Source organism: Microtus pennsylvanicus, chromosome 5 (assembly GCF_037038515.1).
Source record: "Microtus pennsylvanicus isolate mMicPen1 chromosome 5, mMicPen1.hap1, whole genome shotgun sequence".
NCBI classification, from domain to species: domain Eukaryota; kingdom Metazoa; phylum Chordata; class Mammalia; order Rodentia; family Cricetidae; genus Microtus; species Microtus pennsylvanicus.
The window spans coordinates 35,772,788-35,792,546 of NC_134583.1; the positions used below are offsets into that span (position 1 = coordinate 35,772,788).

The 19,759-nt window shown below is 48.6% G+C and overlaps 2 protein-coding genes across 2 annotated transcripts in view; one reads left to right on the forward strand and one right to left on the reverse strand.

The window, feature by feature from the left end:
• Window positions 1–19,630, reverse strand: part of Znf704 (zinc finger protein 704) — a 192,161-nt gene extending 172,531 nt beyond the window's left edge. Inside the window, exon 1 of the mRNA XM_075971487.1 lies at window positions 19,054–19,630. Within this exon, the coding sequence (XP_075827602.1) occupies window positions 19,054–19,512 (459 nt within the window). The 5' untranslated portion in view covers window positions 19,513–19,630. The remainder of the gene's footprint in view (window positions 1–19,053) is intronic.
• Window positions 8,276–9,902, forward strand: LOC142850741 (arylamine N-acetyltransferase 2-like). The gene is given in 2 exon segments (XM_075974657.1): window positions 8,276–8,906; window positions 8,909–9,902. Coding segments are annotated over 2 exon segments (879 nt in total). The 5' UTR covers window positions 8,276–8,312; the 3' UTR covers window positions 9,194–9,902.
• Window positions 19,631–19,759: the final 129 nt, after the last annotated feature.

Below are 19,759 nucleotides of genomic sequence, written 5' to 3' on the forward strand. Positions count from 1 at the left end.
TTTTATTTTTCTTACCATATTTTTATTTTATATTTTTCAGTACATAAATCTGAAATAAATCTTGCATTATGCTCTTAGCCACACAAGTAACTAAGAAACGAGTCATCAGCCAGGCCAGGTCTCTACAACAGGACACTTGTACCACAGACAATGACTCTGACTTCACTAAATGACTGGAAATAAGCTTGAAGAAAGTGACAAACAGGTTAACATTGCTGACAGGGAGCCAGTGAGATGCTTGCAACCAATCATAACCTAAGTTCGGTCCCCAGAAGCCAAGTGGGGAAAGACAGAGTCAGCTCCTGTGAGCTCTCCTCCAACCTTCACCCGAAAGCCCTGGCATCCGAGTCCCTACCACCAAAAAAGGAAGAAACAAAAAGGAAAGTTTTTAAATGACGATGTCTTTTTTAAAAAAGAGGTGCCCAGCCTCTTTTTACACACACAAAGCTTTTACTAAAGGCATCAACTGCGGGACACTGTCTCACTTTCCTCTATCTATCCTCCATGGGGTCACCCCAAGTCCAGCACATGCACATACACACATACACACATCACACAAACCTCTTTATCTAAAAACCTCAAGAAACTGTGGATAAAGCAAGAATTTAAGGATGAAATTTCTTTATTCCCATACTGCACTGGATTTTTTTTAAAACAAAATCTAATCTAAGCTTCTGTTGGCTTAAGGTGTTAAGTGTAAATGGGAGTTTCCTTGGAATGGTCCCTTTCCTAGTAGAGAAAAAAGGGCTTTATTGCCAGCGCGTCTGCTCAGTACACACATGCCTTGCTGACCATGTCCACATGTCGGAATGTGACAAACACAACTGAACGCACTGGCTGTGTGCGTCTCCTGTCCAGTCTTCTCTCCAAATCTCGACCCTTAGACTACAGCTTTCTGATTTATCTGAGCCCTATATCCATCACAATGGATATAGTAACCACTATGTGGTCTAGCCTGTGCTAATGCAATGCAATCTTCTTTTTAAGGTTTTAAGGCATCTATTCTGTTTTTACAAACTTCTTTTTTGTATTGAAAGAAAAAAAAGCATTTACTCCTTTTTATTTTATGTATAGGAGTGTTTTGCCCACATGTACATATACCACAGTGTGTGCAGATTCCAGAAAAGGGCACTGGACGCCCTCAAACTAGAGCTGCTGGTGGTTGTGAGCCATTACATGGATGCTGAGGTCCTCTGCAAAAGCAGCAAGTGCTCTTAACCACAAGCCACCTCTCCAGCCCCAGCGAAAAACATTCAGTCAGGAAACGTGTGTGTAGAAAAAGCGGGGCAGTCTTCACCAACAGAGGACATTACTCGTCTTTCAAAAAGCTCCTATCTTGCCCTTAGCCCAAAAAGCAAGAGACACGTATATATTTAACTCCTGGGGTTAACAGCCTAAGTCTTCTGTAAAACCCTGAACAAATGTAGAATTTTTAGCCTTGTTCCCAGTCCCTAGCACTCTGGGAAAGTTGATTCTTTACTGTGCTACAACAGTACATTTGCACTGTGACACCTACATGGACCAAATGTGTGTATTTACCCAACCCTCCAGGATGGAGAATGAAGAGCGAAGGAAGAAAGGTTTCCATACAGAAACCTGAAGAGGAGAGTGTCCGCCTGACCTACCCAGCAAGAAACCCATGGCCCCTGTGGCCACAAGACTATCCCACAAGCCAGACGTCACAGTGTGGTGGGTGCCTGCCATCCCAGCATTCTGCTGACTGAGGCAGAAAAAGGAGAGTCCGGGGCCAGCCTAAAGCTGTACAGTAAGACTCTATCAAAAACAAGCAGGATATAATGCCTGGATGTAAGTCAACTCTACAGTTACTGCTCAATGCCACAACTTTATCTGGAATTTACAAGGAAAGTCAAGAAGAAAAACGAGGACCCACCTGTATCCTTCTCCTTGAATTCCTTTCCCTTTGTCCCTAAGACTTCAGGGCACTAACCAACTGCTTGGGCCATACTGAACCCATATTTTGTTTTGCTATTCTGGTTTCTTTTCCCTCACTGTCCCCTCACGCTTCCTAATATATTAATCCATCCTCATTCCATTTTTTCTTCCTAAGAAATCACAACGATCACACACAGACTTAGTGGCACTGAAAACAAAAAAAAAAACCCAAAAAACAAAATCATTTGTGTAGCTACAAGTATGCAGCAAGTGGTGACTGCAGGGGGGCTGACTTCTGTCCAGAGCGACGCGTCTCTGGGTAGTGTGACAACGGCTGCGACTGTGACTGTAATTAAGTGTCCTGGGTCGTATCCGTATGAGCTGGGGGCTGAGGAGCAGGCTCAGATGGTAGCACCCAGGGAGACAGTGAGGCAAGGCGGCATGCATGCAATCCCAGCGCTGGGAAGGCAGAAACAGGAGGATCCTGGGGACTCACTTCCTGGTCCCAGGTCCCAGCAAGAGATCTTGACTCAAAAATGTGAGGACTGGAGAGAGGGCTCAGCAGTAAAGAGTGCTTCCTGCTAGGTCAGACACTTCATGCCACGCCTTCATCCCAACAAGTGCAGAAGCGGGTAGATCTCTGAGTCCACGGCCAGGGTGCAGGTGGATCTGAGTTCAAGGCCAGTGTGCACGTGGATCTCTGAGTCCAAGTCAGTGTGGTCCACAAAGTGAGTTCCAGGTCAGCTGAGCCTCACAGTGGAAACCCTATCTCGAAACAAGAGCGTCCTGCTGTCGCACAGGACTTAAGCTCCCAGTACCTACATGAGGTGGAGTGTGACCGTGTGTGACCGTGTGTGAGCTCCAGGGGTTCTTACATGAGGTGGAGTGTGACCGTGTGTGAGCTCCAGGGGTTCTTACGTGAGGTGGAGTGTGACCGTGTGTGAGCTCCAGGGGTTCTTACATGAGGTGGAGTGTGACCGTGTGTGAGCTCCAGGGGTTCTTACATGAGGTGGAGTGTGACCGTGTGTGACCGTGTGTGAGCTCCAGGGGTTCTTACATGAGGTGGAGTGTGACCGTGTGTGACCGTGTGTGACCGTGTGTGAGCTCCAGGGGTTCTTACATGAGGTGGAGTGTGACCGTGTGTGAGCTCCAGGGGTTCTTACATGAGGTGGAGTGTGACCGTGTGTGAGCTCCAGGGGTTCTTACATGAGGTGGAGTGTGACCGTGTGTGAGCTCCAGGGGTTCTTACATGAGGTGGAGTGTGACCGTGTGTGAGCTCCAGGGGTTCTTACATGAGGTGAGTGTGACCGTGTGTGACCGTGTGTGAGCTCCAGGGGTTCTTACATGAGGTGGAGTGTGACCGTGTGTGAGCTCCAGGGGTTCTTACATGAGGTGAGTGTGACCGTGTGTGACCGTGTGTGAGCTCCAGGGGTTCTTACATGAGGTGGAGTGTGATCGTGTGTGACCGTGTGTGACCGTGTGTGAGCTCCAGGGGTTCTTACATGAGGTGGAGTGTGACCGTGTGTGAGCTCCAGGGGTTCTTACATGAGGTGAGTGTGACCGTGTGTGACCGTGTGTGAGCTCCAGGGGTTCTTACATGAGGTGGAGTGTGACCACGTGTGATCGTGTGTGAGCTCCAGGGGTTCTTACATGAGGTGGAGTGTGACCGTGTGTGAGCTCCAGGGGTTCTTACATGAGGTGGAGTGTGACCACGTGTGACCGTGTGTGACCGTGTGTGAGCTCCAGGGGTTCTTACATGAGGTGGAATGTGACCACGTGTGACCACGTGTGACCGTGTGTGACCGTGTGTGAGCTCCAGGGGTTCTTACATGAGGTGGAGTGTGACCACGTGTGACCGTGTGTGACCGTGTGTGAGCTCCAGGGGTTCTTACATGAGGTGGAGTGTGACTGCCTGTGACCCAGCTTCAGAGGAGCCACCGCTTCATTCCTGCCTCCACAGACACCAGCACAAAAGTAAACATCTGCACACACACATGCAGAGTTAATCTTTGGGCTGGAGAGATGGCTCAGAATGTACGAACACTTGCTTCTCCTGAAGAGGACTCAAATGCAGTTGCCAGCAGCTACACTGGACAGATCACAACCACCTGTCACTCCAACTCCAGCGGCATCTCACGCCCTCTTCCGACTTCCTCGGGAACCTCAACACACACAGAGTTTTAAAATAATGATAAAAATGAGGAAGGCCCCTGAAAAGACACAGGTCCTCTGGAAGAACAGCAAGAGCTCTTAATTAGTGAGCATCAACCAGGCAGTGTTGGCTGAGCAGCAAGCTTCCTCACCTGGGCTCTGAGGACGGAGTTCAGGTCCTCAACCGTCCGAGCTCTTCCTCCACCCCAGCACTGTTGCTACAGGCACATATGACGGAGCAACACTAGTTCTCCTCCAAACAGAACATTTCACACTGGTTTTCTGTTCTAAGATGGTCATTCAAATCTTTTTATTAGTTTTCTGGTATTTTATTAGGTTCACTTTGAGTTAAAAGAACATGGATCTACTAATTGAAAACACTGTCCAAAACATGCATTTGAAGAACGTGTTCTTAATTAAACTTTTGATCTCGACCCAAATTAACAGAAAATGTGCAGCTGGGTGTTCAGCGAATAACACAGCTGACTGCGTGGCACAAGTCACGTGCAGACACTTGACAACTTACGAATTCACATTGTTTTAATTTGTAAGTTGATCCAAAAAAGTCTCCTCTCTCCTTGAATTTCCATTGTTGCTTAGGTACCGACTCCAATTATTTTTTAAATCTGTTGGTCCCAACTGTTTTCTGAAATGTTTGACAAATATCTGTGTCATTTGATATGAAATTACCTCATATGAATTTCTTTCCACAGAAGCTGCCATTTCTGTGCTTCTCCACAACCATAAAACGAGGAAATTGTTAAGAACCTCTGTGTTTATCCAGAGGGTCTAACGAGGCTAGCCATGAGGAGCGCTGTAAGCTGTGAGGTGCGGAGTGGGGTCACGTAACAATGTTTAGCAACATCCAGGAGTCCGTCCCATGGCACTCGGCGCTCTGTGCCCACAGAACGGTGTCAATCCCTCATCTTAGTCAACTGAAGAAGTCCTTTCATTTATGCTGCCCTGGCATCCCCATCATTATTCTTTGGGGACGTGAAGACAGATTAATAATCTGCTGTAAATGCCTTGTGGTGTTTTGCTCCCTCAATATTTTTAAATCTATACAACCACATTTCTCAAACCTCCCTATTTGGCCTCCTAGAGAGTTAGTGTTCTCTACCTTTCACAGAGAATGAGGCTTATAGCTAGAAAAGCCAAAAATGTACCAGATGAAATAATTCCCCCAAAATCAATATTGAATCTACCTGTCAGGCCCACTAAGAACACTTTATTTCTTCTCTGTACATGACAATGTTTGTTGTTTATTTGCATATGGGATCTTACTGTTCGCCAGGGCTGGTCTCTAACTCCTGGGCTCAAGCGATCCTCCTCCCTCAACCTTCCAGAGTAGACAAGTTTACACCTGGGTACCACCATGCCTGTTAACAGTTTATTAATAAGACCATTTAGAGGGGCATAGGGGTTTACGTTTAATCCCAACATTCAGGAGGCACAAGTAGGTGGATCTCTATGAGTTTCTAGCCAGATAGGACTGTGAGACCCTACCTCAAAATGATGATGATGATGATTGTTTGTTTGTTTGTTTTTAATGGGGAAAGAGTTTACTGTTTAGGCACTCACTGGTCTTACAGAGGATGAATTCAGTTCCCAGCAATCATGCAAGGCTGCTTCTAACTGCCTGTGGCCCAGTTCCAGGGCACCCGACACCCCTTTCTAGCCTCTCCAGGTACACTCATGTAACATATGTGTGCGCTAAAAATGAACTGCCAGGTGCGATGGTTTAACCACAGCACTTGAGAAGTACAGACAAACAGATCTCTGTGGGTTCAAGACCAGCCTAGTCTACACGGCGAGTTCCAGGAGAGCCAGACTTACTTAGTGAGACGCTGCCTTAAAAAAATAAAATCTCAGCTGGGCTTCAGTGACTTGGGAGGCAGAGACAGATGGGATCTCAGTAAGTTCGAGGCCAGCCTGGTCTACAAAGAGAGTTTCAGGACAGCCAGGACTGTTATAAAGAGAAACACTGTCTCAAAAAACCAAAAAAATCTCTAAAATAAAATAAATTTAGTATGGCCATCAAGTATGAGCGCTGGGGGCGGGGCGCTGGGGGCGGGGCACACATGCCACAGCAAACAAGTGGGGGTCAGAGCACAACTCTCTGAAGCCCCTCCCACTCTACTCTGAGGCAGGGCTAGCTGTCTTCCTTCACTGTGAACTCCATGTTTCTGAGTGGCGTTTCCGTGTCCACCTCCTATCCTACCACAGGTGCTGGGATTACAGGTGGGAACCAACACAGGAAGCTGTTCAGCTTTGTTTCCCAGTTCCCCACACACACACCCCCGTTGGTCTTTCAAGACAGGATTTCGCTATGTAGCCCTGGCTGTCCTGGAACTAGCTCTGTAGACCAGGCTGGCCTCGAACTCAGAGAGATCCTCATGCTTCTGCCTCCCAAGTGCTTGGATTAAAGGTGTGTTCCAACACTGCCTAGCCAGCTTTTTTTTTAATGTGACTCTTGGGGGTTGAATTCGGGTCATCACACCAGACTCACACAAGCATACATTTTTACCTGCTGAACCATCTTCCTGGCCCAGGTTTTCAGTTCTTTATCAAGTCATTAGGCAGACACTTCTGGCTCTCCCACCGAAAAAAAAGGAATTATAAACCAATATTTCCTAAAGGTACCCAAAGGAAAAGTGCTCTTAAACAGGGGAGGAGCGTTCAGTCTAAAAAGCTTGTAAAATAGACAAATGACGCAATTGTATTCATCGTTGCAGAAGCTGCCAATGGCCTTGGTACACACGCGAGGACTCCTTTCCTGGGGTCTGTGCTCTGTGACTCTTCCAACTCACTCAAAGGTTTTATTACGGGAGAAAACCTCTTCTCTGTTTTTACCTGGATTTTCCAGAGCTGACTCAGAATCCTGTCTCACTGGGCAGCTCCCTCCCAGGAGATAAAGTACAGCACATAAACTTCAGGCTAAGGATCCGATCCACCCTTCACCAACTCCCAGAGACAGAAATCTAGGAAGGGCAAGCCCACACCCGAGATTCTTAGTCATGCAAATGAGGAAGAGAGGCTGCAAGGGCGCACACACTGTGGTCACTGGGGCAGCAACTGAGTTACAGGTCCAAACAGACCACAAGCAGAAGAGCAACAGCCTCTAGCCTCCCGGACTAGATCAGGCTGGGAGGGAAGGATAAAGCTCACTACCCAGCCCCAGCTCAGCTGGGTCAGCTGGGGAGGCAGCTCACTGGAATGCCTTGGGGGCACAATACCAGAGGACTGGGGACTGTAAATCATTTACAAACCAAAGCTTTCTGAAAAGCTTGAGGGACCTGTACTGCCATTCACTGCCACACTGGGGAGGTCTCTGGGCCACGTTCTCCAACAACTGCTAACACGGAAGCAGAGGAGCCTGTCAGTGAGGCCGGTCACAGGCTTGAAGCCAGAGCCTGCTCTGCAGCGTGTCCCGATTGACAGAAACTAGCAGTGAGCTGGGGGCACTGCGGGGTCGTCAGCTTGGACTCAAGTCTGCTCCTGTGGCATCTTACTAAAGAGATGACACTGAAGGTCCCATCAGCAGAGAATTACCCTGACTGCAAGATTTGGCAAATAAAATTGTAGGATATACAGTCTTTAAAAGAAAGAGAAAGAAGGGAGGGAGGGAGTGCGGGAGGGAGGCAGGCAGACAGATTGAATTTAAAACGCTGTCTGTCACACTTGATATTCACTCATTTTGATTGGCTACTCGGTGTGTCCTAAAATAGAGACAGTACTATCCTTACACCTTCCACTATGAAAGGGACACAGGGGAAGCCACAGAACCAAGCCCTCGCAGAGGAGCCCAAAGGTACTTTCTGCTTCTTCACCCTCAGGGACCTGAGGGGTCCTACAACCCAAACCACCCCAATCCAAATGTACATTTCTGTGATGTTTAGATTCTCCAAAACTCTACAGAAGAGGCTGCGGACAGGGCTCCGTCAGTCAGTAAACCACCCCAATCCAAATGTACATTTCTGTGATGTTTAGACTCTCCAAAACCCTACAGAAGAGGCTGCGGACAGGGCTCCGTCAGTCAGTAGGAAGCTTGCCACACAGCAGTTCAGATCTGCGGTACCTCCATAAAAAGCCAGGCATGGCAGTGCATACCACAATGCTGAGGAGGCAAAGACGCTGATCCTGAGGGCGCTCGGGTCAGCCAGTCTAGCTGAATCAATGGGCTCCACATTCAGTAAGAGACCTTGTTTCAAAACACAAAATGGTGGCTTCCTGGTCTTCCTGGCCGCGGTCCTAGTAGCTGGCGAACCATGGACATTGAACCATACTTTGAACGAATTGGTTATCAGAACTCCAGGAACAAACTGGACTTGCAAACGTTAACTGAAATCCTTCAGCACCAGATACGAGCTGTTCCCTTTGAAAACTTGAACATCCATTGCGGGGAACCCATGGAGCTGAGCTTAGAGGCCATCTTTGATCAAGTTGTGAGGAAGAAGAGGGGTGGGTGGTGTCTTCAGGTTAATCATCTCCTGTACTGGGCTCTGACTAAAATGGGCTTGGAAACCACTATGTTGGGAGGCTACGTCTTTAACGCTCCAGCTAATAAGTACAGCACTGGTATGATTCACCTTCTGGTCCAGGTGACCATCAGTGACAGGAACTATATTGTTGATGCTGGATTTGGACGTTCTTACCAGATGTGGGAACCTCTAGAATTAGCATCTGGGAACGATCAGCCTCAGGTGCCTGCCATCTTCCGTTTGACGGAAGAGAATGGAACCTGGTACTTGGACCAAATCAGAAGAGAGCAGTATATTCCAAACCAAGAATTTGTTAACTCCGACCTCCTTGAGAAGAACGAGTATCGGAAAATCTACTCTTTCACTCTGGAGCCGCGCACTATATTGAGGACTTCGAGTCCATGAATATCTACCTCCAGACGTCGCCAGCATCTGTGTTTACAAGCAAGTCATTTTGTTCCTTGCAGACCCCAGAGGGGGTTCACTGTTTGGTGGGCTCCACCCTCACCTATAGGAGATTCAGTTATAAGGACAACATAGATCTTGTAGAATTTAAGAGTCTGAAGGAGGAAGAAATAGAAGACGTACTGAAAACTATATTTGGCGTTTCTTTAGAGAAAAAACTTGTTCCCAAGCATGGTGATAGATTTTTTTACCATTTAGAATAAGCAGCAGTAAAAGTTTTTGGTGACACTCCATGTAATTGAACGTTTTATGATAAATTTCAAACAGATATGCAGTATATATAATCACTTGAGTCTTTCTGCATCCATTCCCCAGCTTCTCAGTTATCGGTAACTAACAATCTGTTGTACCCTCGACTTCTGTGTTCTAATTAGCAACAGTTGTGCCTTAGATAAACCTCATATCCTGCCACTGTGCAAGGCTCTACTCCTATATCCTAATGAAAGAAAACCCTAGACATTTTGTCTATAAAACATCAGCACTTCTGGTTGCATGACTTTTGAATGAAACAGCTAGAAATCAGCCATTCAAAGAGCACGTTACTGTTGACATGAACATACTGGTGTCCATGCTGATGGGTGCTAGCGAATTCTTGACATTGCTTATTGCTAATTCACATGGAATTTGTGCTAATAGATGAATAAAAGAATAGTGAGAGAAACATTGCCATTAAATTCGAACAGCATCTATCCAATATCTAATTTTTATGAGATGTTACCTTATAACTTAGGATATGGATGCAGCAAAGAAGAATGGGTGCTAATGTTTGTTCCAAATACATTTAAGACTATATAGTCTATCAATATATGACTTCGGCCAACACTTAGAGAGATATGATTAGGACCCAAGAGAACCAGTCACACAGCTAATAATTTCTTTCTGTGTTGTTTTTTATCCAGTCCTTTTAATATGATTTTTCTTACTATGTGAACAAATAACGATATTTAGAAATTTGAGCTTCTGTATTTTTGAAATGTATCACTAACATAATTAATATAAATGATGTAATATATATCTAAAACATTTTCAAAGAAATCTATTAAAACATATTTACTAAAAAAAAAAATGGTGAGACTGGAGACATGACCCAGCACATGGCAGCTCACAATGCTGTCATTCTAGCCACAGGGGGACCTAAGTCCTCATATATGATACGTGGACATACATACACACACTCCAAAAACACACAATAAATAAGTTTTTAATTACTTTAAATGGTGAATGATATACCTAACAATGACCACTGGCTTCCATATGCAGATGCATGTATGTGCATGTGTGTGCGCGTGCACACACACACAAAACCTCGACAATTAAATCTGTCTTTCCCACAAATTCTAACACAGGATTTTCCAAAACAGTATCTTCAGTGAAATGAATTTAATCATTCCAATTCTACTCCCCCATATTTCAGAGTTATATATTCTGTTCCTTCTTCCTAAAGAGCAACAACTGCAGGCACTTGCAAAATTCAGTCTAGGAATTACCTCCTGGCCAGACCATATAATTTTTTTTATATGAATTGTTTGGTTGCATTGTTTTAAGGTATATATCAAAATTGCATGCCAAGTTGTGACCCAGTAAATTGGCCTGGAAGAACGAATCATGATCGTCTGAGACGCGAAGGGAGCAGAGGACTTCGCACCTCCCTACAGAGCATCTGACAGGCTGCGGACTCCTGGAAGCAGAGGCAGCCCGGGCACTGCTAGTTCCCTGTGAAGAATGAGCACAGCCAGGAATCATCCTGGTTTGGAGTCAGGTATCTGGCCGAGCCACAAGGTTGGTCATGAGAGCTTGCAGTATTGTGAAATGCTTCCAAAACTCAGTCAGAAGCTGTGCCTTCGCCTAAGATGAAACTGTATGGGGCAGCTGAAGGTCTGACTTAGGCAAATATCACAGCTCTGATCTGCGGGTGCAGCAGGGCAGGAACAGCAGGCATCCATCCCTCATGACCGCCAGAACCCAGAGCGCATGCTCATCTAACTGGGATGGGGCTAAATGAATCCAGTCCCGGGGATTTAAAGTTCAGCCATGTGCAAGCACTGTTGCTCGCTTTGGCTCCTTCTCATTAAGAGGTAAGGGGGTTCAGGTACCCTTTTGATAATCTTGTGGTATGGGCAGTCCTATACAACCATGGCCAAGTGCTAAAAGAAGAGACCCTAGGCAAACTTACCAGGTACACGCTGCACAAGGGGTCAGGGCCAGCTGCTCACAGTGACTTTCTATTTGTAACCACTCTCTTAAGAATGCAGTCCTTTGAAAGACTCACAGAGAGGGGGAAAGGGACCGGCCCAGGCAGGATTCATACCAGTGGCAAGTCAGGCATCCCACCCCACCCCCACAGTAACACAGGAGAATGAGCTTTTCAAAGTTAGAAGCTGAATACTTTGGAAAACGGTGATGTCCCTATCCACAACTCCATTAGAGTTGTGTGAGGGTCATTCCAGGAAGACTACGGGTGGGCAGAGAGGCCTGGTATCAAAAGGCAGAGTTGGACAGGTATTTGCGTCCTCCACAGACAAGGCAGGGAATTAGATTATTAGTTGATCTCCATGTCCCTTCTAACTCCAGCGGTCTACAGGTCTCTAAAGGACAACTGTGTGTGGTATCTTTAGCACACACCTTCTCTGTGAGCCAACACAGACAATCTGTAAAACATGCACTTGTTAGCAAACTGGAAGGCAGTGTGGGATATGGGGTCCCTGCCAAAGGCGCCTTGAGTCATCTGATGGTCAAGAGATAAGCTGGAAAATGTGTTAGCCACCCCTGGAGAGCTGGCACACAGCCATGGACCATGTCTAATTAACACTAGGGGCACTGAGAACAGTCTTGCTAACATACATTCCTTCATTTAAGAGCATTCTCTCCGCAGTTTTTCAATGTAGGAAATCTTGATGAACTTTCAGGTTCCTCGTAATTTATTATATCACTGAATTATCAAACTCTCTAGATTGCTGAGTTCTGCTTGGTTAAACTTCTACATAGCACTGGAAAGCACTGTCCTGGGTCTTGTTATCCAAGCTCCCCACTGTTCTGTCTTTGCCAAAAATGGAGATATCATTAAAGCCTTCCTCTGTTTGACACGGCCCTTTTATTGGGTTGTTAGGAAAACCTCGGTTGAAGTATTGCTCACCATGTCAGTCAGTATTTGCAGAGTCCTCTCAGGAGAGGGTCAGGGTTACTGGGGAGGAGTGTGGGTATGCAAATACACCTTCCGCATGGGAAACAGACATCACTGTAATATCGAGTTTTTCTTCTTGTTTCAGTTCATGACGAAATGTAGGGAGGGGCACTACAGCAATAAAGCAGTGCATCCCAGATACTCAGCAGCATCGATGTTTCTGCTGTCTTCGCCATCAGTGAAAAATGGGCAGTAGTTCCTAGCTGCACATCAGAGGGTTTCAGACTGGAACAGCCAAGTGAATGGAAAGCCCCCTATATACACACACCGTTTCCAGCAATGCACTCGGCAACCTGGGACGCCCAACTGCACTGAGCTGCATCTACCTACATCCTGATTTCGGCTTCCAACAATGCACTGGTCTCCCTTTCTCTGGCAGCTCCTTGGTAATTCTCCTTTTGTGTTTAGTTTCTGTTTTAAAATGTCCTGGTTTGTGTCTGGAAACTCAAGGCAGAGGGCCAGTCCAGCCTGAACCAGTTAAAAACTGCAAGGCCAACTATGCAACTTTGAGGGGAAATCCCCTTTTCCCACCTTATGCCTGGGTGTGCACACGCATGTGGAAAAGAACACACACACTAAAGAAAGACTCACATACCTCAAGCTTGTCAATCAAAACAGAGGATCACTTGTGCTGCTCCCCATAGCAACCTACTCCTCCTGGACCCCATTAAAGGAAGCCCCAAACAATAACTCTACTCTTAGCCATTCTAGCTGAAGTAGTGCACTCTGTATAGTCTCTCTGAGTAAAGCACACTGGGATTGTGAGAAAGTTCAGCGGATCAAAGCATTTGGGCAGAAGAAGCCCAAGGGCCTCAGTTTGATACAAGAGGGAGGTTTTTAAAAAGGTGGATGTGGTGGGAAGCATCTATACACACATCTATACAGTGATACACATGCTTACTGTAAGACAAAAGGCGAGAGGCAGGAACAAGAGAATCTCCTAGGAGCTAACAGGCCAGCTAGCCCAGAGTACACAGTGTAACAGACAACAAGAACCTCACCTCAACAAAGCAGAAAGACAGACCCAACTGCCCCCAGAGCTGTCCTGACTTCCACATGTACATGCAGCACATGTGCACCTGCCACACACACACACACACACGCGCGCGCGCACCACCACCACCACCACACAGAAATTTTTAAATGAAATAAAACTTCCTGCTAATTTACTATGTATGTGCATTTAAAATTATTTGAATATGGTGGTAAGAACCTAGAAACACAAGACCCAAACAGACCACAGAGAACGAGGTGTGGATAAAAGCCCAGGCTATGGTGGCAAACTCATGCCTCTATTTGCAACCATTTATCCTGAAGTGGTATATCACCTACGCTGGTATCCCCAGCTGGAGAACAGAAGCCTCAGGAAGTCCTCTTTCAGGTGAAATATTTAGGATAATTCCTGTCTCAAAAGGATGCAGTAAACACTCTTAGCACTCTTTTGAAACCTATTGTCATGGCTTTATTGACTTAACCTCTGTTTCCTCCACAACTGTTTTACTACTCCGCCCCAGTCTCTCCTGCCCTTATTATTCTGTGTCCCTGGTCCCACAGAGCCCAGGCAGCACCAGCAAGAACCAGTCAGTCCCTCTCCTTCTTTCCACAGCCAGGACTCCCGCCAAAACTCCACCCTCCTCCACCCTGCCTTTTCCACAGGGGCAGCTGGCAGAAGACTGCCCAGGGCTCCATCCAGTCGAGCCCTGCGTCTTAGCGGTTTGTCCCTTCCGTAAAAGTAACAAACAGTCCCACCTGGCCTGCCTCTCACTCATGCTGGCTATGGTGCCTGGTGAAGGGGAAGGCAATTGCACTGGCCACGTGAGTCACTCCATATGTGTTCGCTGGGATTGCTTTTATGATTATCATTCTGTGCAGGAGGCCAGAGCATGGAGTTGGGGAAACCACACGCCCAGGCAAGCTTCTTGCTCTATAAACACGGAACCGCAAACCCCAGATGGGCTCTCTATGGAGTCTGGCAACTTTCCTGCTCTCCCAGACACGTCTCCAGCTCGTAACGCCCTCAGGTCACTCTCATTGCTCCCGCTCTCTGCATGGGGAGGACAGAGGCTCTCGGCATGCGCTAGTCACCTGACCATCATCATCCATATAAAAACTGGACCCCAGCTAGTCCTCCACCGTCTCTGCCTTTCCAGTTCACTGAAGAGTTCAAAGGGCAGTTTTCTTCCACCTGGGTTCCAGGTCCTCCCTCTACAGCTTTCCAGGTGCTTTCCCTCTGCAGTGACACCCCCACCCCCTCTGCTCCAGTTTCCTTTCTTACTTCCCAGGGATGATGCCTGTGACCCTCACATCTCCACCTACTTGGATAATCTCTGCCTTTTAGACTAGGCACAACCTGTTAACTTGTTTCCAACCAAGATAATGTGGCAAAGACAGGGAGTTCATGTCTGCCCATAGAAGATAACCCTACTGGTGGCCCCAAGATTCTCCTTGTTTGTTTGATAAAACAAGAGGCCATCCTGAGGAGGCCTACATGAAACAGCTGTAGAGGAGACACTGGAGGAATAAGAGCTCCAGGAAAGACGAAGCACTTAGGTGCAGTCAGCAAGAAGCTGGGGCCCTCCGTCTTTCTCATTCAGAGAAATGAATTCCGCCCCTTCATTCTGCACCTAGCAGGGAATTCTTTCTTGGCCAAACTCCGAATGAGAAATCAGCCCATCTAATCCGTGGCTTTGTGAGACTTAGCAACAGGTAAAATTCAGGCTGAAACTGGAGTCCTAACTCATGGAAGACTTGGCTATGTCCAAGGAGGGTTAAAAGTATGGTAATCTGGAACAAAGTTTCAAAGCAACAGAAAACCACCAGGTGTGCGGTCTTTCAGACAAGGCCTGGCATTCTCATCACTAGTCCTGAGCTCACTTCACCTCACCTGTAAGAAACAAAATAGACCTTTCTTACTCCCGAGAGTTCTATACACATACCCTAACAGCCTCGCCTTGCCGTCAAGGCTCAGTCCAGCTGACTATAACACAAACTTCTATCAGGAATAACGGGTGGGGGCTGGGATATGGCTCAGTGGTTAGGGGCACTGGCAGCTCTTTCAGAAATCCTCGCTTCAATTCCTGTACCCACATGAGGGCTCACAGCCATCTAACGCCAGTTCAGGGAGATGACACCCTCTTCTGGGCTCCATAGCACTGCACAGACACGGTGCACACACAGACATGCAGGCATAGCATCCAGACACGTAAGAATGAACCTTTAAAAAAAACCGCACCAAGTTCCAGCACAAAGGAATGTCTCTTTGTATTTATTCAACATCTTACTACTTGTCCCTCGGTTTTTGAAGCGATTTCTTCTCTTGGTTTCTAAACATTACATTTTCTACACATCTGATACTGCTTCGACCACCTCCACCAGCTTCTCCTAGAACCCACTGAAGTGGTGTTGCATCCAAAGCCCGGCCCATATGACCTCTGACATCAACAGGCTGCTGATTTTCAAATTCCCTTTCTAGCCCAGGCCTCCCCCTCAGATCCTCATCCTAAGCACACCAGCCTGCCTGCAACCTCCCCCGCCAAGCCTCCCATCACCTCACTCTTCATCTGTCCTAACAGAGCCCTCCGGCCTGCAGTTCCCCCAGTCTCGGCAAAGGGCTCACAGCATCCTTTGCCAGGAATTCATTCCTCTCTTCCTTTGCGTCCTTCACCCAGGCCATCAAACACTCTGGCAGGATGAGCTTCACAAGGGACCCTGAATTGGTCCACTGTCTTCAGCTAATGCCAAGGAGCACTCAGTCTCCGAGGGTTGTGTGAGCGACAGTACCTCACTGCTCTCCATCCTCCCCCTACCAGCCACCTGGCGAGCTCTTCCTGATGAAACCTCCCAGAGACACCACACTGTATCTTTATTTTTTATTTATTTATTTATTTATTTATTTTTTATTTATTTATTTTTTTTTTTTTTGGTTTTTCCAGACAGGGTTTCTCTATGGTTTTGGAGCCTGTCCTGGAACTAGCTCTTGTAGACCAGGCTGGTCTCGAACTCACAGAGATCCGCCTGCCTCTGCCTCCCGAGTGCTGGGATTAAAGGCGTGCACCACCACCGCCCGGCTTCACGCTGTATCTTTAAAGGGCCTCCTTTCCTATACTGGCCCAGGCCTGCCTCGGACAGGGACCTCCTTCCTGCCAAGTTCCAGCTTCTCACCTGAGAGTTACAACAGCTACTTCCCGGTCTAGGATCTTGGGAGGATCCTGCACAACACGTCTCTGCTTAAAGATCATATGTCCCCTCCCAAAAAGGGTTTTGCCCCCCCCCCCCCGAAGCCTTCTCTTTTCTTTCTAGAATCTAAAGAAAATTAGCACCATTTCCCTCCCACTTACCCCAGGTCTGCTAGGCAATCCTTGTCTTTTTCCCATCCCCCACTTCTTTGCTTCGATTTCCTCAGTCATGAACCAAGCTCCAGGCAGGATCAGCTCAGGCACTCAGTGCACTTGATTTACATCCGTAAGGAGGATGTAGTGGGCAGAACCAGGCTGTTTCAAACTGCTTGCCTGCCATCCCGCCACTGGCTGCCCTCCCGCACTCCGGTACTCACTGCAATACACAGCCATAGTAAATTTCCACCCACCGGCTCCAGAGCAATTTCTGCGACAGCTCCTAAATCAGACAAACGTGGTTCTTAAGCAGGAAGGAGGAAACAGAAGTCTTAGAGGTATTTTCCTGCAAGTGGTAAGTAAAACTAGTTGAGATGTCCAGAGGGTGGGGACATTTGCCGTGCAAGCATGACAACCTGAGTTTGAGCTCTGGAAAGCAGAAAGGTGGGTGGGAAGGAAGGACTCCATACAAAGCTGCCCTCTGATTTCCCTACGCATACCACTGCAAATGTGCACGCTACATACACAAATATAATTGTAATATGTTTAAAGTACAGGTCATAAATATCTGCGCACTGATAAACTGCTAGACTTGCTAAGATGGGAAAGGAGGGGAGATCTATGAAACCAGTTAGGAATCAAGCCCCATCTCTTTGCTTAAACCAGCTCTGGCATGGTCACTGGCTCCCCTCAGGAAGGCTGAAGTTGCTACAGCACAAATCCTAAGTGTCATGATCACACGTTGGCTGACTGCTATGCTATGACGTCGCACACATGTGCAAGCATGATAAAGTCATACCCTGCTGTGTTCCACAGTAGCACCTGGCACAAAGGGGGTGCTCGGTAAATATTTGTCAAACAAATAAGCACATGGATACACAGAAATGCAAATGAATTTGTTATGTTCCATTAAAAAAATCTCTTCAGATGCAGTATCAGGATAGCGCTAAAGTGATGAAAGAAGATAAATTATACCGCGGCATATTCAACATGTAACTTCTCAGAAGTTGTGAGCAATGTGCTATAAAACTTGTGAGCAAAGCAATGTGTTAGAAATTTGAAAGAATTTGAATTCATTTGGAGATGTGAAAAATTTTTTCTGCTAATGCTAACGATCACATCCTATTCTGGGTTTAAAGAACAGGCTTCTACATGGGGCCTGCTTGGATCACAGAGCATAACTTATTAATTTTTCCATCTCAATTTGTGTAATCACTGTTCAAACCCCCTGACACATTGAGTGTGTCTGAGCAAAACCGCTAAGGAGTCTGTCTTATTCGGTGTCACTGATGCTATGGAACTTAATTGAAACCCAGCTATATCCTGTTGCCACACAAAGCAGGCTTTTCAGCAGGCCGAGTAATGAGTGTGGGCACTCCGGATTCCAGCAGGCAGCTGTCAAAAACTATCACCCAAATGACCATTTGCTCAAATCTTCTCACACTGGGAGCCAGGCAGTAGTACTTCAGGGTGGCCTAGAAAAGAAACACATTCCCACATTCCCACATCTATTGCGGGGCTGCCCTAACCGCTGTTGAACTTTTCATTGTAAATATAAGTACAAGCTTCCAGCCACTTTTGAGAGCGGATACAAGGAGATTTTAAAAACAATAATCTCTATCAACTTGTCTATTATGCATTTTCTTCTGAAAACTCCCAAGAATTTTGGCTATTCTGCTATCTGGAGAGAAACAACTCTCCCTCGTTTGCCACTTGCTGCCCTCAAAACTTCTTAGCAACATACACGGTGCATGAACCTCAACGCAGTTTCTTTGTCCAATAGCGTGCATGGAACCTCAGCCAGTCAGTTGTGTAATAATAAACCCTTTATCTCCTGAAGATACAAAAACGGAAAGATCGCTCGGTGCTTTAGTGCGGATGGGGACTTGGCGAGCATTAGCCGAAACTGGCAATCACTGTGAACGTCACCACACCACCACCACCTTTCTCGCTTTCCTCTTCCCTCAGCTGTAACCTTATGAGCGGGGAGGGGGCAGACACAAAAATGTTTAGGACGTCCAGTTTAAGGAAGGCGAGGAAAAGCGCGGGGAGGGAGGGGGACACCAGCAAAAAACACGCGGGAACCAAGGTCCTGGTCATTGCTGCACAGGCTCACGATTCCTTCACAAGTGCCTGTGATGGAAACGGATCAACAACTGCTCTCAGGTGGAGGGAGGTGGAGCAGGCTGCTTGCTAGTTTCCAGAAGCTTAAACAAGGGAAACACTCCTGCGTCCCCAAAGCAGAATAAAAATGTCAACGCCGGGCCGATCAGGGGCGATCCTCTCCTACCTCGTCCCGCTCCCAAGTTCCCCACCGTGCCCGGGAGAAGCGTTCTTCTCCCACAGGCACGCAGGACCACGAACCCGCCCGGCCTCTGAGCAACGCCAGGCCGCCAGGGCTCCGCCGAGCCGCAGTTCCGCGCGCTGCCCACGGCCGCCTGACACACCCCTCCCGGCCCGCGCGGCACAGCGCCGCTCGGCCTCCCTCCCTCGCTCGCTCGCTCCCCGGCGCCCGGCTGCCCCGAGAGCCCGCGGCGCCCCCGGCACGCACCTTCGCCGCTCCCCGGGCCGGGCCCTTGGGAAGCGCACGGCCGGGTCCGAGGGGCCCGAAGCGCTCCTCCGCGTCCTCGTCGTCCTCGTCGCCGTCCACCACCTCGACGACCACCTCTTCGTCCTCTTCCTCGTCGTCGTCGTCCTCCTCCGCGCCCCCTCGGGGCTTCTCGGCCAGCCGCCCGCGCGCCCTGCGCCTCCGGCCCGCGCCCTCCTCGTCCTCGTCCTCCTCGCCCAGCAGCAGCAGGACCGGCGACGAGGCGGCGGCGGCGGCGGCGCGCGAGGGACCGGTCCCGCGCGGCGGCGGGAGCGGCGGCCTCCAGCTTCCCGGTGCGGCGGCGGCGGGGCTGGGGCCGGGGGGCGGGAGCCCCAGCGCGGCGGCCTCGGAGGCGGGAGCGGGCGCAGCGCCCCCGCGGCGGCTGCCCAGGCTGGGGCGCTTGGCCAGGCGCCTCGCCTGCATGCCTACGCCGGGCTGCGGCCCGGGACGCCGGGCTCCTCGCGCCTGCGGCGGCTGCGGCAGCTGCTCGGGCCCGGGGAACGCGCGGCTGCGGCGCTGCGGGGCCGCCTCCGGGGCTGGCCGCGGCCGCTGGCTGGAGGACGCGCGGGCGCCGCCTTCGCTGGCCCGGCCCGCGGGGACGCCGGCGGCTACGGCGAGGCGGCGCGCCGGCCGCGGGCGGGGGTGGGTGTGAGCGAGCGCGCCGCTGCCG